A 15123-nucleotide genomic window follows, 5' to 3' on the forward strand; every position below is an offset into this window, starting at 1 on the left:
TGCATCATCGGTATCATCCGGCTGTCTGTCTGCTCTCCGCTTTTGTGGCCTTACCCTGCTGGTAGGCTTCGTGGCACTTAGATAACAGACCAAAAAGCTGGTATAAGCTGCGTGTGCTTGCTGGTGTCTTCCTTTTTAGCCTCCCTGGATGGGTCTTGTCCAGCTCTGGTTGTCCTTGGGAAGGCAGAAACACAATTTTCCTCCGTGGTTTTCACTCCCTTCCAGTTCCTGCACCTCCTGGGGGACATTCTGGGGAGGTTTCAACCCCTGCCCTTCTAGCACCTTATTGCACAGATTTTTCCAGAAGCTCTTTCTATTGCACATTAAGCAAAAGCTACCATGAATGTTTGTCTCGTTGCTAACGGCCGTTTCGACCTTCTCCTTCCCGCAAGCACTTGAGCTGCTGTCGGAGGATCGCGTGGCTTTCTGCATGGGGGCGGGTGGGGGTCAGGATGGCTCAGAGCTGCTGGACCTTCTCCAGCTCTGCACAGAGAGGTAGCTGCACACACAAAAACACAGTTTTGCCTCAACTCAGTTCCTTTTAAAGAGCCCCGAATGCAGCTGCAAGAGGGGTTCAGAAGCTGGGTGCTGGAAGATCTGAGCCTGACTCAGGACCCCTCGGGAGGAGACTTCCCAAGGGGCTTGTGCAGAGCCCAGGGGTGCAGCCCATAAACAGCAGCGTGACTGCGTTTCCTCCTGGGAGCACCCACACTTCAGAAACTCTGCCTTTGTGGGTTCGTAGCTGCAAGAAGAGAGGGGAACAGGCCCGGAGCAGGGGGGGGCAGGCAGCATTTCCACATTCAGATGGGCTGAAGCCATGAAACTGCCCAGGAATGGAAGACAACCCTTTGGTTTCCATTCCCACGGGCCAGAGGCTGTAGCATCTCCCGGCTGGAAGTGACTCAGTGCAGGAGCTGATGCACAGCGTGATGGAGCCGTGCTCCCAGCTGCAGCCATCAGGATCCGTGCTCCTCCGCGCCGTGAGTCACCGACCGCCCGTCCTTGGGTTGCCGGTGCCAGCCCAGGTCCGGCTGGGTACTGGGGAGCACTGGGATGGACTGGAGAGCTCGGTGCCTCCAGCTGGAGGGAGCTGGGAGGAGATCATCACCACACCAAAAGCAGCTGGTCCGCAAAACGCAAGGCGAAATTCCCGGCCACAGCAAGGCAAGGTAGCAAGAGCCGGGAGCTGCGGCGAGTGGACAGGGCTGGGTGCCCCCGCCTGGCCTTAGGCAAGAAATTAAATTTCTAAGGCAATTTCTACAGCAAGAAATTAAAGGACTGAAGGTTTTTATTTGCTCCGGTGAGCAAGAGTGGGTATAAGCAGAGCTACTCAACTTGCAAAGGCGAAGGAGCCAAGCCTCTGCAGTGCTGGGTGCACGGCCAGGGGTGAGCAAAACACCCCAAAACACCCCAAGTCTGGGCCGAGGAGCTGGCCCAAGAAACGGCTGCTGAAGGGATGAAGGTTTCTCGCTTTGGGGTTAGGCTCCTGGGGTGGGTTAGCAGCCAGGGATGGGTTTTCAGTTCCCCCTCCTCCCAAAATATTTATTTGCCTGCCAAGCCTGCATTTGCCCTGTAATCTGGGGCAGGGGGATGCACGTGCAGTGATCCCTGTCCCCCACCTCCCCCGGCACCACGGTGCCTTCCCGGGGGGGGGGGGGGGGCGGGGGGGGGCTTCGTGCCTGCGAGGAATCGCACGGGGCTGTGCAGCAGCTGGGTCCTTTGGAGGAGAAAGCTGCAGCGAAGAGGAAGAGCGACGGCTGTGATGGGCTTTTATTACCAGCAGGAGAGCACTTTTACGCCTCGTCCTCGGCAGATCCTGGGCTTCAGCGCTGCCTGGGATGGACGTAAATGCAAGGACAGAGCGGGGTCATCACGAGGGATGGTCCTGGGCTCCCCCCTGGCCAAAGCTGCGCTGCCAGCCCCGTGGTGACGGTGCCTGGAGAATTTGGGCAGGCTGGAGGCTGCCTCGGTGGGAATCGGTCAGCTCCCGGGGCGAGCGGCGAGGTTCTTGGCAGAGGGGCCCAGGACATGGCGTTTTGCTCCTTTGATGGCCAGATGGAAACAGATGGGGAGGGGAAAAAAAAAAAAAAGAGAGAGAGAGAAGAGAAGACTTTCACATGTAAAATTCCAGCGAGGAAAATTAACTGGAACAGGATGGCCGTCAGCACGGGGTGGTGGCTGCCACCAGTGCCCTTGGTGCCACTGTCCCATCCCAGCTCTGGGAGGGGGCACAGCACAGCCCCGCCAGCGATGCTGCGGCACGGCCAGACCCCATTTATCCCCCCCAGCCCCCCCCTTTGCCCCCTCTCGGGGAGAGGCTGCGTTTTGGGGGGAACATCTTTTAGTTCTTAAAAAGTTCAGCGAGTTCCAGGAACATTATGTCACTTTGACAAGGAAATGAATTGCGGGGCCATCAATCAGAGCTGCAGGCGCGCAGATCAAAGGCACCCGGAGCGCTCGAGCTCCCTTTTACAGCCAGAGCCCTGCACGATGCCCCCCTCCCATATTCCCTGCGGTTGCCTCAGCAACAGCACGCTACAGTGGATGCTTCACATTTTTATTCGCACCACACATGTTTCCACTCTAACGCTGCAATAACTAGAAAAACCTGCGAAACCAAAGCTGCTTCCCCAGCCTCCAGGGGCAGCGGCTATTCCTGGCTCCCTTTAATGTTCTCAATTTATTAGCGTTATCCTCCTTTTTTTCACACAGGATAAAATAGAGATTATTTTTGTCCTCCCGAACAAAGGAAAACAGCCTGAAAAAAAAAAAAAGAAAAAAAAAAAGCCTCTGCATCGAGGCTCGGCCTCTGATTTTGTGCCCAGAATTATTCGTGAGTGTAATCGGCTCCCCCACATCCAAGCGATGCTGTTGGCAGCACCGGGCTCTGCATTATCCCTCGTGGCACGGGGCAGGTTGGTGGCCCCGTCGCAGCAGTGAGCAGAGTGGGGAGGAGCCGGGGGGGACACTTTCCTGGCCTCCACGGGGATGTGCTCGCACACAGACGTGGCACGAGGCTCGTCCCAGCCCCTCGTGGCACACCAAGGGCGTGCTGCGCACACGGAGGGTGTCGAGGATAAAAAGGCCAGCTCACCCTCACCTCTTCTGGCATCAGGCTGTGGACCTGGTTTATAGAATCAGAGAACTTTGGGGGGTTGGAAAGACCTCCAAAATCATCCCTCCCTACCACTATCACCCACTAAACCGTGTCCCCAAGCACCACGTCCAACCTTTCCTTGAACACCCCAAGGGACAGCGACTCCACCACCCCCCTGGGCAACCCATCCCAACGCCTGATCGCTCTTTCTGAGCAGAAATTCCTCCTAATTTCCAACCTGACCCTCCCCTGATGCAGCTTGAGGCCCTTCCCTCTTGTCCTATGCCACACATCACAGGGGTTCAAACCCCAAGGGTGCAACAGCCTCCCGGCCACCTTCCTGGCACCCATGGAGCTTCGTACGAACTCTTCTTAACCTGAAGAGCCTGTGGGTGCTCAGAACCTCCAGACACAGCCACTGTCCCACTGTCCTTGAGACCGGCCTCCTTGTGCCCTGCTGGGCCTGGAGGGAGGCCGGGAGACCCGTCAGACCCGAGCGAGGTCCGCTGAAAAGAGGGAAGCGTCCGTGCCGATGCTCAGCTCCCTTGCAGGGCAGGAGGGGAAGCCCAGTCCCCACGGGGACAGCACGGAGCCGGGATCCTCGGGGGTTTTGGGGAGCTGGTGATGGTGAAGAGATGCAGAGGGCCGGGCTTGTTGTGCCAAGCAGGAGGCTGGACCTCCTCCAGGACTGACGGCTGGCACGGAGCATCCGCGGGCAGCAGCAGAGACAAAAACAGGCTCAGCCTGGCCGAGCCGTGCTCTCAACCCCACTGAAGGACACAACTTTGAGGGGACACCTCAGCCCCTTCCTAAAGAAGGCTCAGCTCAAGCCTCGACCCCATAACGAAGCTTCTGCAGCCCCACTGAGGCTGCCCACGTCCCCCAGCCCCAGTGCCCTCACCCCACGCACAAGTGCCTGCTCAGCAGTGTCACTGCTTTCCTTTTTAACATCTCCCCTCTTCCCACAGTGCTGAGCAGCACCGCTGGGCTCGGCTCTCCTGCGGGCACCCCAGGACCTTTCCTTCTCACCCCAAAAAGCCGCTTGAGAAAGGTGGAGGTGAGAAGTGAAGGGGCCCCAGAGGGAGACGAGCAGAGGCAGAGCAGCTGGGACATGGTGGGAATCCAAACCTTCTTCCATCTGGTGGCTTCTCACTGAACCAAGAGATCTGTGTTTTTTTTTCTTCTTTTTCTTTTTTTTTTCTTTCTCCCTCTCCCCGCATTTTTAAGGTCTGAAATTTTTACTGATCTGTCAAAATGAGTGCTATAAAACCCCCAGCTAGCTGGAAAAGCAAAGTTATTGAAACCAGTTTGGTGACTCGTGACCTTTTCATGAGAAGTTTATATTAATATTCTTCCAAAAACACTCACTGAAAGAACAAATTGAAATGTTTAAGGGAAAAATACTCTAGCCACAAAACATCCAAATGTGGGTAAAAAAGCCCACTCGAGCAGTTCGGGGTGCGCAGCTGATCCTTCCCGTGGATCAAAGCTCATTGTATTTATCCTTTTGCTCAAGGATATCAGCAACAATACCGAGCTGCACTTCCTTTGCCCAAGATCGTTCGCCAGCGAAATTGAATTAAACTTATTTTTAAAAAGGAAAACAATAAAAACATTAATAAAAAAATAAAAGCCAGGCACAAGCCCATGCCCCAGCTGGTGTTAATTGGCTGCCCTCCAGCTTCTCCAGAGCTCAGCCAGTTTCTTCAAGCGCGGGATCAGAGGACCCAGGATCCTGCCTAAATTCTGCCCTCCCTGGGGTATTTTTTTCTCGCCCTTTGTTTTCTCTCGCTTTCCCAGGCCCCTGTGATCTATTGTCTTCCCGCATTAGGAACAGCTGATATTAGTCGCTGTCTTGACAACGCTCGCGTGTGAGCAGGGCTTTGAGCGGTGGCCCCGCTGGCAGAGCTCCGGCACGGATACGGAGTGGGGAGCAAAGCCCCCGGGCTCCATCCCATCAGGTACCCCCATCAGCTTCTCACCAGCCCGATAGGAAGGATGGGGCTGAGCCCAAGCCCTCGCAAAACCAAACTCACCTTCTCATCTCTTTGGGGGCCGAGGTGTCTCTTCGAGGCTCCTGTTCCACCCGGACCCTGTCCAGCGTGGAGGTTGTTCCAGAGGAACCTGTGGAAGAATGTGCAAGCAGAGAAATCCTCAAAATAGAGAAAAGCATTCCTACGGCTCATCCAGAGTGAAAAAGCAGAATCTGGGTGGGTGTAAATAGGACGCCAAGGGGTTCAAAAGGGGTTTGCTGTGAGGGGTGGTGGACATGGACATGTCTGCATGGCCAGCCACGCTATGGATGCTTGTCTGGTCTATGGTATGTATTTTTCCGAAATACCTCGTGTCTGGGATCAAATTGAGGTTGTCTTCTGCAAGTGAGATTAGCTTCCCTGAGCAAATTTGGACAAGTCCCTTGCTCTTGTTCAGCCCCACCCCAAAGAGGAGCGAGGCCATAAGCCAAAAGCAAAAGCAGAGTTGCTCTGAAAGCCCAGGTGCATGCACCCCGAGTGCCTTGCTGGGTGTACCAGCAAGCAAGAGAGCAAGCAGGGACAGCCACTGAGGCTTCCGACTTGCTGCAGAAAATGTGTGTGTATATATATATATATTTTATATACAATTTATATTCTTTTCATTTTCATATTTATACATATATATGTAAACTATATATATTGCACGTACATGCATATTAGGCAACAGCTCGTTTAAAAATATCTGTACAGGCCTATGTCAACTCAACAATTTCTATTTTATATGCATTATTTTCATTACTTTGATTAATTATTGACGCTCTTTTAAACAAGATTGTTCCCGTAATACTCCCCGCTGTGTGTTCCATTATAAGACAGAACAACAGAGCAAGATTTTAGCGAGGGCTGAGAGAGCTGCTGGGGATGAACCTCAGTGTCCCCAGGGAGCGTAGTGCCAGGACCTCAGTGTTCCTCCAGAGAGCTCCCAATGACCAAGAGCAGGGAGCAACGTCTGGAGAGTGTGATGAGCAAAGACAGCTTGGATGGGGTCAACGTGTGCTGTGCAGTATATCGCATGCCTTGGTATGAATCGGGACCTCCACCCTTGGCTAGAAGAGGATGCAGCTCTCCTGGCATTTCTGTGGGGAGAAGAAAATGATTTATTTGAGGCTATCATCTCAGGAGCTGTGAAAGGACGTGGCACTGCTGGCAGAACTTGGTTTCCAGTGGAAATCAGGGGCTGGACTGGCTGTGGATCCAGTTAGGACCAGGTTCTGGGCCCATAGCACCCTCCTGTCTGCAGTAGCTGCCAAACAGCAGTGGGCAAAGAAGCCAAAGCATCTCTAAGAGGGAGCCTGGTGCCTTCGGAAAGGGATTTATGACCCAGTCGCTGCAGAAACACGAGGCTGAACTCAGCAAGTCAAAAATTCCCACATTTCACCCTGCTGTCGCCTCACTGACCCTATAATCTTGCTGTCCTCTCGCTCTCCGTGGTGGCCCCATCCCAGTGACTGCAGAAGCCAAGTCATCTTCCTGGCTGAGTGCTTGAACGACGAGGCTTTAACATTTCCACGTCTTCTCCTTGCTCCGTGGCTGTGCGCAGAAAGCGGCTCCGTGGAGCTCAGCTTCCAGGTCAGACGTCCCCAGGGAGTGCAGGACCCCGACTCTGCAGTGGTGAGATGCTGCTGGGAGGCTCCTCAAGGCATTTGCTCAGCAGTTGAATACTTGCCACCACGCTCTCCTCTCCCGTAATAACATTTATTTCAGAGGAATATGGTGGTGGATGAGTAGGGGTTCACTTCTGTACAAGAAGGGCTATATAAAACAGCCAGAACTGGAGGCAGAGGAAGAAAAATGGTTGCACGAGTGGATGAACGGACAAATGGATGCAAACTCAAACTCATTTTGGGTTGTGCCATTTCTTAAGAGCAGCATGGATGCCTGCCAGTGTTGCTTCGTCCTTTGGATTCAGAGCATGCCCCACGTTGCTCATGGAGACATCCATCGCTCCACACTTCCGCTTGAACTTCTCATAGATTAAAAGTCTTCTATTCCAGGCTGGACAAATGAATATTTCTGGCTGGCTTTTGCAGGGTCAACTGGGCTTTCAAAAAAAAAAAAAAAAAAAAAAAAAGACTTAAAAATAAATCAGCCTTCCTTGAACTCCATGGCTGGTGCTCAACATTAGCATAGGCAATGTCCCTTGACATCCGGGCAGCAGGCAGGAGCATCTGTGCCGGAGGGCTTGGGGGTGTCGGTGGAGGAGGGAGGGAGGAAATCTGGAACCCATAAGCTCCACTGATGTTTGCGTTACCTTGCACTGCTGCATTGGTCTGCGCCTGGTCCGCCCCCGGTCCTCCTCGCCCTATCAGCAAGAGCCTTTCCCCAAAGTTATCCGAACGCCCTCCTCTCTGTCGCCCAAAGGAAAAACCAACTGAGCTCCTTGGAGGGCTCCGCGAGGCTTGAGAAGTTCAGAGGGGCCGAAGGGTGGATGCTCCAGGCTGCCCCTCTCACGCAGGCGCCGTCTCCGCAGATGCGCCGCGGCCTCTGCGCCCCGTGAGCCCCGCGAGCCCTTTGCCTGCCCGGTGGAAGAGGTCCCCGGGGCGCAGGTGGTCGCTGCCGAGACGATGAAGGAGGAAAGCATGTGCCTGGACTCCCCCGAAGGCAGCCTGGTCACCAGCGAGGAGGAAGGCGAGCGGCTGCACAAGAAATGCCTCCGCAAGCGAGGCCAGGCGGGCAAGCCGGCGGAGGACGGCGGAGCCCCCTCGCTGCAGGGCAAGCGGAGCAAGCGCAGTCCCGTCCCGCAGTCCTTCGAGGACGTGCACACCCAGCGGGTGATCGCCAACGTGCGGGAGCGCCAGCGGACCCAGTCGCTCAACGACGCCTTCGCGGAGCTGCGGAAGATCATCCCCACGCTGCCCTCCGACAAGCTGAGCAAGATCCAGACCCTCAAGTTGGCCGCGCGCTACATAGACTTCTTGTACCAGGTGCTGCAGAGCGATGAGCTGGACCACAAGATCACCAGCTGCAACTACCTGGCCCACGAGAGGCTCAGCTACGCCTTCTCCGTCTGGAGGATGGAAGGGGCTTGGTCCATGTCCGCGTCCCACTGAGCCGGGGTACGTATCGCAGCTCCGCCAAGGGCACTGCGCGCACGCCCCTCGCTCCTGCATCCTCCGCGCATCTCCCAGCTCGCTCCTCCGGGGGCCGCACGCAGCGGCCGCCCCCTCCTCGTGCTCCACGTGCAAGCGATTTGCTTTTTAACAAACCCCAGGCGCTGTCAAGGCCGGTGTTCGGAGGAGGGAGCGATTCCCAAACCCCGGTGGGAAGTCGCAGGGGGCCGAGCAGCGGAGCCCTGATCTCATTTAGCGGGGTCTGGGCTGGGGCAGGCAAGTGAAAGGTTTCAAACAAGGGCTTCACGAGCTGATTTATCCTCCCGCGGGGAAGCCGGGGGGTGCGTAAATCAGGCTGCGCCCTCCTGAGAGCGCTGGGGATGCCGAGGTGTCGAAACTGCATGAGACCAGAGCCAGTCCCGCAGTGGGCATCCGAATGCTGCTGCTGCTCCGCCATGTGAAGAGCCTGGCCTTGCCCTCAGAGAACCTCAGGAGCCGTCCCCAAAGCTTTTTTTGGTGGCCTGTGGCCAGGCTTGCTCCTCTCCCTCTCCTAAAGCAACGCAGATAAGATGGGCTCCGTCACCCCTTTGGATCTGTAGGTTTCCCACACCGCACACCATGCAGGGAATGAAATATATTTGTTGGGGACGCCAGGGCGGCGAGGTTTGTCTGCTGGCAGGATGCACCCAGCGCCATCCAGCTGCCCCCGAGCACCCTCGCAGCCCCTGTCCACGCTGCTGAAAAGCGAGGAGAAGAATCCTACAGCAGCATTTTGGGGCTGAGGGTTTCACAGCCCTGCCGTGGTGCTGGGTACTCTTCTCGCCACAGGCATTGCATTCCCCTCCCAGCCTCACCAGTGGCCCCTTTGGCCAGCTCGTGGCAGGATCCCAGCTTGTCCAGGATCTATTGAGCTCATCCCGCTGGATCCCAGATCCCCACTGTCCCCCAGGCAGGATCAGGCTTTCCTCGGGCACCGATGAGTTAATCCTTGCTTGGTGCCAGCCCCGATGCTGGGGTCAGAGCCCGCCTGGTGCTCCGGGAAAGGCGACTGCAAGAGGAGCAGGGACTCTTCATTTTCTTGCGCCCACCACTAAGGGCTACCCATCGGAAAAAAACCCTTTTCTTCTTATTTTCTGCCAGCACTCGGCTGAGTCCGGCACACCCTCCTTAGGTGCCATTTTCTGCTCCTGGCTGGTCTTAAGGAGTCGCAGCTCAGTGCCGGGGAATCAGCAGAGCCGTGCCCAAAGCTGTGGCTGCATTACGGCTGTAAAGGTGGGGAGGGCTGGAGAAGGGGTTCAAAATTCTCCTCTCCATCCCAGCCTCACATTTTGAAAGAGCAGAAGGAGAGGGAAAGGGAAGGAGCTGGCTTTGCTGAGACAAAATAAATCACATCACAAGCCTGGGAAGTGGCCCCAGCGATGCCCAGGTGGTTGGGGACCCTCTGCTGTGTGCAGTGTCCCTCGGTGAGCACTGCTGACCCTGGGCTTTGCCACTTAACAGCCCTGAATTTCAGGCCAGCTCCACGGACATAGGTGCAAGCAGCGGCTGAAGATGGAGACCGGCTCCCAGCAGGAATTCATTTCAGGATGAGCCACATTGAAACTCTTGTCTTCCTGGAAACCTTACTAGGATCTTGCTGGAGACAACCACGACGAAAACAGCCCGAGCAGAGCAAGCCCGTGCCCCCCTCACCACCACATCTCTGCAGCCCTGGGTGTTTTGCAGCTCTGTTCAGCCCCTCTTGGGGCTCTGTGCGTGGTCCCAAAAGATGAGGCTTTGTGGACATCACCACTGGGTGCCTGAGCCTGCAGCTGACGCCGGATGGAAACACAATGAGAGCGTGGCTTTCGCCGTGGGTAGCCTGCAAGTTTCCACACCATGTTGACAAAACCCATGCTGAAGAGCCGTGTGCTTTGTCACTGCCCAGCTGAAGGCGGTTTTTCTTGGGGTCATCCAGGGCTTTTGAGTAAGGGTCCCCCCCTGCCTCCCCCAGACTCAGGGCTGGCTCCCACTGGGTGCTATCGGTGCCCGGGTGGACCGACGGGCAGCTCCAGGTCTGCTCATTTACTTGCAGACCCCTTTATTTAAGCTGAGTGCTTGGCAGGAGTTTTGTTCCCATGATAAACAGAGGAATTAAAGACATTTAGAGCTCCTAAAGACCTCCCTTCTAAATGAAAAACCTCCCTGTAAAATCCCTCGTGCCCTGCAAGCGTGGTGCTCGCAGTGTGTTATCGCTGCTGGTTAATATTCATCCCTAGAGGCTCCGGAGCTTGCCTGGAGGCAAAGCATCCTTCGGCTGAATAGATAATAATCTGTTTTGTGCCAACCTGCAGCGGTATTCGGGTGCCAATTAGCAGCTCCCGGTTGGGCCGGGAAGTACCGGGAGGAGGATTTGCTAAGCAAAGAACAAAAAGAGGGAACCGCCACGGGGGAGGGAAGCGACGCTGGAGCTGGAAAGGCTGTGTCCCTCTCCCATAAGTGAATTAACCCAGCGCTTGCAATGGGACTGTAATTTTATAATGTAAAGCAGCTAATGGCTGCTGCGAGCGCCGGCATACTGGTCTCCACTGGAACTCAGCCTATTAAATATCAAAGGCCGCTGGAGGAGCTGGATGTGGATATGCCCTTGTTAACCAGGAGACATCATCCGGGGAAAGAGGGATGGAGCCCTCAGGCAAGAAAAAAATCATGTTTGAAGTCCCCCAAGCTCACGGCTTTCAGCACAGTCTTGAGCACATTAAAATGGTTTCTTTTCCTGCTGGAGGAGAAAATGAGGCTGAAAGCAGAAACTGCTGGGGGGGAAAGACTGGCGGAGTTGTAAGGGGTGATATTCTTTGCCCTTCATTTGTCTCCCTGGATTTATTGTCTTTCTCGCATTGCCCTCACTTAATTGTCTGTCCTGAAAGACCTTGGATAAATCTTCCCTTTGGGGACTGTTGCTCTTGCTTGGAGTCTGCTTTGTCGGGTGGATGTTTCATTTTCTTTTATTTATAAATACGTCTCCTCGCACGGTATTAATGCATCAGGGTATCAAAGGCGCTCGGGGAGCACTCCCTTCTATATTCAGCTCCATTCAGAAAATGCATTTAAAGCAGCATCTGTTCCAGGAAGGTACCACGGGGGCCGGGGTAGCACCAGCCTGGCGCTGTGCCCGAACTACCTCGCTTTCACTTTTGTTTTGCGCTCCCAGAAGGGGCGATGAGTTGCCCAAATCCTGGGAAATCTGTGCCTGGGGTGATTTTGTTTCCCGTCGGGGCCAAGTGCTGGGTTAGGTACCAGCCGTAATCCCGGCCACGTGCTCCGGGAGGATGCTTTTGGTGGGGAAATGGGGCTCTGGCTGCCCAACACAGGCAGGGACGCTTCCCACCGAGACAAGTGCAGCAGCACCACGGGGTCGGGCTGGGGGACGACTTCACTGCAGAACAAGCATTGCCCCGGGGTGCTCTGGCTGCGGCTGGGAGAGAAAATTAAACGCGTATGGGCTGCTCCCTGCCCCAAAGTCCTGCTGGCACGGGTCAGCCCACATCCGTGCTATGAGACGAGACGAGGCGGCTGCACCAGGTGGAACAGCCTCCGCCTCGTGTGGAGCCCCAAAACAAGCAATTCCATGCCCAAACCCACGGCAGGGAGCTGCTGGAGGCTGCAGTGGTGCAGATGCTGCTGCAACAGCCTGTGCCGCGGCTGTTTCCTCTTGCAGCCGTTGCCTGAGCGGCTGCCAGGTTGTAATCAAGCACAAAAGCGAAGCCAAGGGATGGGACAAGATGTGTGCAGCGGAGCTGCCTCTCGCCATCTGAGCGAGGAGCTGTGCTGGGGGGCCCTGGGGCTGTTCTCTGGGCTGTGCCGGGTTTGCTCCAGACGCAGCTCCCCAGCTGGCAGAAGCGTTTCGCTGCCAGCCCCACCGATGGCTCTGGAGCTGGAATTTTCTCCTTGCTGTGGCAGGGATCATGCAGTGGGTTCAGAGGCCATTTTCCTCCAAAGGCTGCTCTTCCCCCCCCCCTGCACAGGGCCAATGCAGCGTTTACCATAAAGGAATGGAGAGACAGAAAAAGTGGCATTTGGTGCCTTGAAGGTTTTGGCTTTGGTGCTCTGGGGAGAAGAAGGATGCGTCATATCCCCCAAACCGCAGGGCTGAGCTCACATAAAAGTCACCGATGGCTCCAAATTCTTTGCCACAGTCTCACCTTGGCCACGTCTGGGTGTCCTGATGGGGCAGAGCCTGCAATAACCTCAGAGCAGGACCTTTCTCAGCCAGGTTTAGCTTCCACTTTTCTATTACAGACGGAAGAACTCAACTCCCAGCCTCCCTCCCCATTGCAGGAAGGCAGGTTCTCAGCACTAGTCAGGATTAGTTAAAATTAAAAAAAAAAAAGAGATAAAATTCCTGAGGCAGCCCTCCGCGGCATGAAGATGATTGCGTTTATGATCCCCACTCGCCAGCTCTCAGCTGGGTTCACTTAGCCCCGAGGAATGCCTTTGAAACGAGCCCGTATTTCATCCCGAATGTCACGGCGATGCACCTGGGATCTGAGGGGGACGAAGGAGATGCGTTGCCAAGAAGGGCTTTGCATTTCATTTCCTTTTATGCCACTTTTACCTGCACGCTCGTGGACCAGCGGGCAGGGCACGGCTCGCCGAGGGCGCTGCTGGAGATGCGCCTGTGGAGCGCCGCAGCCCCGTCCCGTGCACGTCAGATGCCGGCATTTTTGGTCACCCCTTGTGCCCACCACCACCCCAGTGCCCATCACAGACCTTCCAGACCACGGTCCCCAAGGATCTGCGTTGGAATAAAGCCCCCAGAGAGCTAGGAAGGTGGGTGGGAAGCGAGGGCACACCCTGGAGGACCCCATTGCAAGCCCTGGCCACCTCCCAAGGCTCTTGGCTACCTATTTTTACAATGATAACCCTCCAACTCACAGCAATGGGTCCCCTCATGCTTTGGGGGCATTTTTCCCCCTGGCTGGGGGCTGCTCTGTCCCCCCTGCAAGCCCCGAGGGCAGCCCAGGTGCCTAGCATCGTGCTGGATCCATCCCTTTCCCAGCTCCCCAGCAGCTGGCAGCATTATCTCAGCTGGTGCCAGAGGTAATCATGGTGTGTGGGGGGGTTGATTTATTCTTCTCCAAGCTCCTCTCTGGAGACTTAAAGGTCTCGGCGATTGTGCAAGGAGAAAAGTGGGAAGCAAAGCAGGGGAGGAATGAGCTCGCCTCGCCTCTGCCCGCTCCCTCAAGGCCCGCTGGAGCCGTTTCTCATCGCAGGATTGCACTCGCAGGAGCTTTGCCCTGCTCCTGGCTCCTGGCTGGCGTCGGCCACAGGCGCCCGGTGGCTCCGCGACGTCCCCTCCGGCGTCACCCGCCCTGGGGACAGCGCGTCGCTCCCAGGGTTGGAGAGGGGACGCTGCGTCATGGGGTGGCTGCCGTCCCTACAGAGAGGTGGAGAGCCGAGCTGTCCGCCTGCGTCCCTTCCCCAGCCTCGCTGTCCCCCCAGAGATGCGCATTTGGGGAAAAAGCTGCCATTTGTTGCGATGCTCACGTCTTTGCTCCTGGCGTGCCAAGTCCCGGCATCAGGCGCGGGTGCGTTTCCCAGCGTGTCCCACGCAAGCCCTTGTGGCTCCGGGAAAGTCCAGGAACACGAAATCCCTGCAGAGGAGCCAGCAACCAGAGCCAGCCCCCGCTGCCGCCAGCTTTCGCATCACCTGGCTGCGATTTTTGGGCTGCCCGTGCCCTGCATTTCTCCGCATCCCCAGGATGCAGGAGCGCGACGGCTCCACCAGCACTCGTGGTGCCTCCCGGGCACCCAGCGCCCGCTCCCGATGGTGACAGCAGCCGCCCAGCAAGGCGGGCACCAGCCCCTTCCCACCCCCCGTGCCTGGGGCTGGCACCCAAACCAGGAGCCGGGTGGTTTCATCTTGGAACCAGCCTGGCTGGCTGCTGTGCCTAAAACTCTCTAAAGAGCAATTTATTCGTAAGGAGACAGATGAGTTTTCTTCGCGCCAGCCTGCATATGGTCCCCGCACACCCCAAAACCAGGGGAGGACGATGCTTTAGGGACACTGAAAGGCCCTGAGCTGCCCCTCGGCTTCCTTTTTTCAGCCCCCCACCCTGCTCACCTGGATGCAGGGAGCTGCTGGAACAAGCACCGGCTTCGCTTAAGCGATGGAGAGCAGCCGGCATTTCTGGACACCGAGGTCCCGGGGCAGTTTTCCAGGCTTAAAACTTTTGGTTCCCTAAGGAAATGCTGCTGTCGTAAGCACGAGGTGGGCACAGACGAGTGCGCACCCCCGCACCCTCCTGCACACGTCGGTGCTCAGCCTGTTTTGGTCACATTTAGCAAAAAAAAAAAAAAAAAAAAGAAGAGAATCCAGCACTTTCATTCATTATTGCAAAGCGGGGAAAAAAACAACCAACCACCCTGCGAGACTGCAATAGGCGTGCAACCCAAATTAATCCATGAGGGAGATGTGTGTTTTAAATGACTCCACGGCAGGAAGAGTTTCAGTTAGTGATCACTCTTTATTACACACCAGAGAACCCAACGACAGGCGACAGCAAGGCTCAAATTACCTTTTTTTTTCTATATAATCCTCAATCTTTATGTACAACGTGAGCGAATTCCCTGCTCCGGGGAGCTGACCGCAGCCTTTGAAAAGATCTGAATGCTCTTAAAAAAATAAAAATTTCATTAAAAATACAGTTGTGGATGGTTTTATTAACCACATCAGAGGAAGTATTTCGCAAGTGAAAAAAAAAAAAAAAAAGAGACCACCTTTAGAAATATAAACTTTCTTTCAAAAAAAAAATAAAACGTGCTTCAAAAATAAAGGCAAATACCTCTTTGCGCAGTGGAGGCTCAGGCTTCCAACCCTGATTTATTTATTTTTTTATAAAAAGGGGGTTTGATATCTTTTTAAAAAACTATTGAAAGGTGACATTGCCGAGGAGCTGCCCCA

General features: G+C 55.5%; 1 protein-coding gene across 1 annotated transcript; it reads left to right on the forward strand.

The window, feature by feature from the left end:
* Positions 1–7694: 7694 nt before the first annotated feature.
* Positions 7695–8180, forward strand: LOC118260233 (twist-related protein 2-like). The gene has a single exon (XM_035570354.1). The coding sequence runs from the start codon at positions 7695–7697 to the stop codon at positions 8178–8180; it is 486 nt and encodes a 161-aa protein (XP_035426247.1).
* The last annotated feature ends 6943 nt before the right edge of the window (positions 8181–15123 follow it).

This window comes from Cygnus atratus, chromosome 29, assembly GCF_013377495.2.
Source record: "Cygnus atratus isolate AKBS03 ecotype Queensland, Australia chromosome 29, CAtr_DNAZoo_HiC_assembly, whole genome shotgun sequence".
Taxonomy (NCBI): Eukaryota; Metazoa; Chordata; class Aves; order Anseriformes; family Anatidae; genus Cygnus; species Cygnus atratus.

What these genes read in the sequence shown, in the direction of transcription:
- LOC118260233 (XM_035570354.1), top strand. Translation starts at nt 7,695, where the DNA reads ATGAAGGAGGAAAGCATGTGCCTGGACTCCCCCGAAGGCAGCCTGGTC.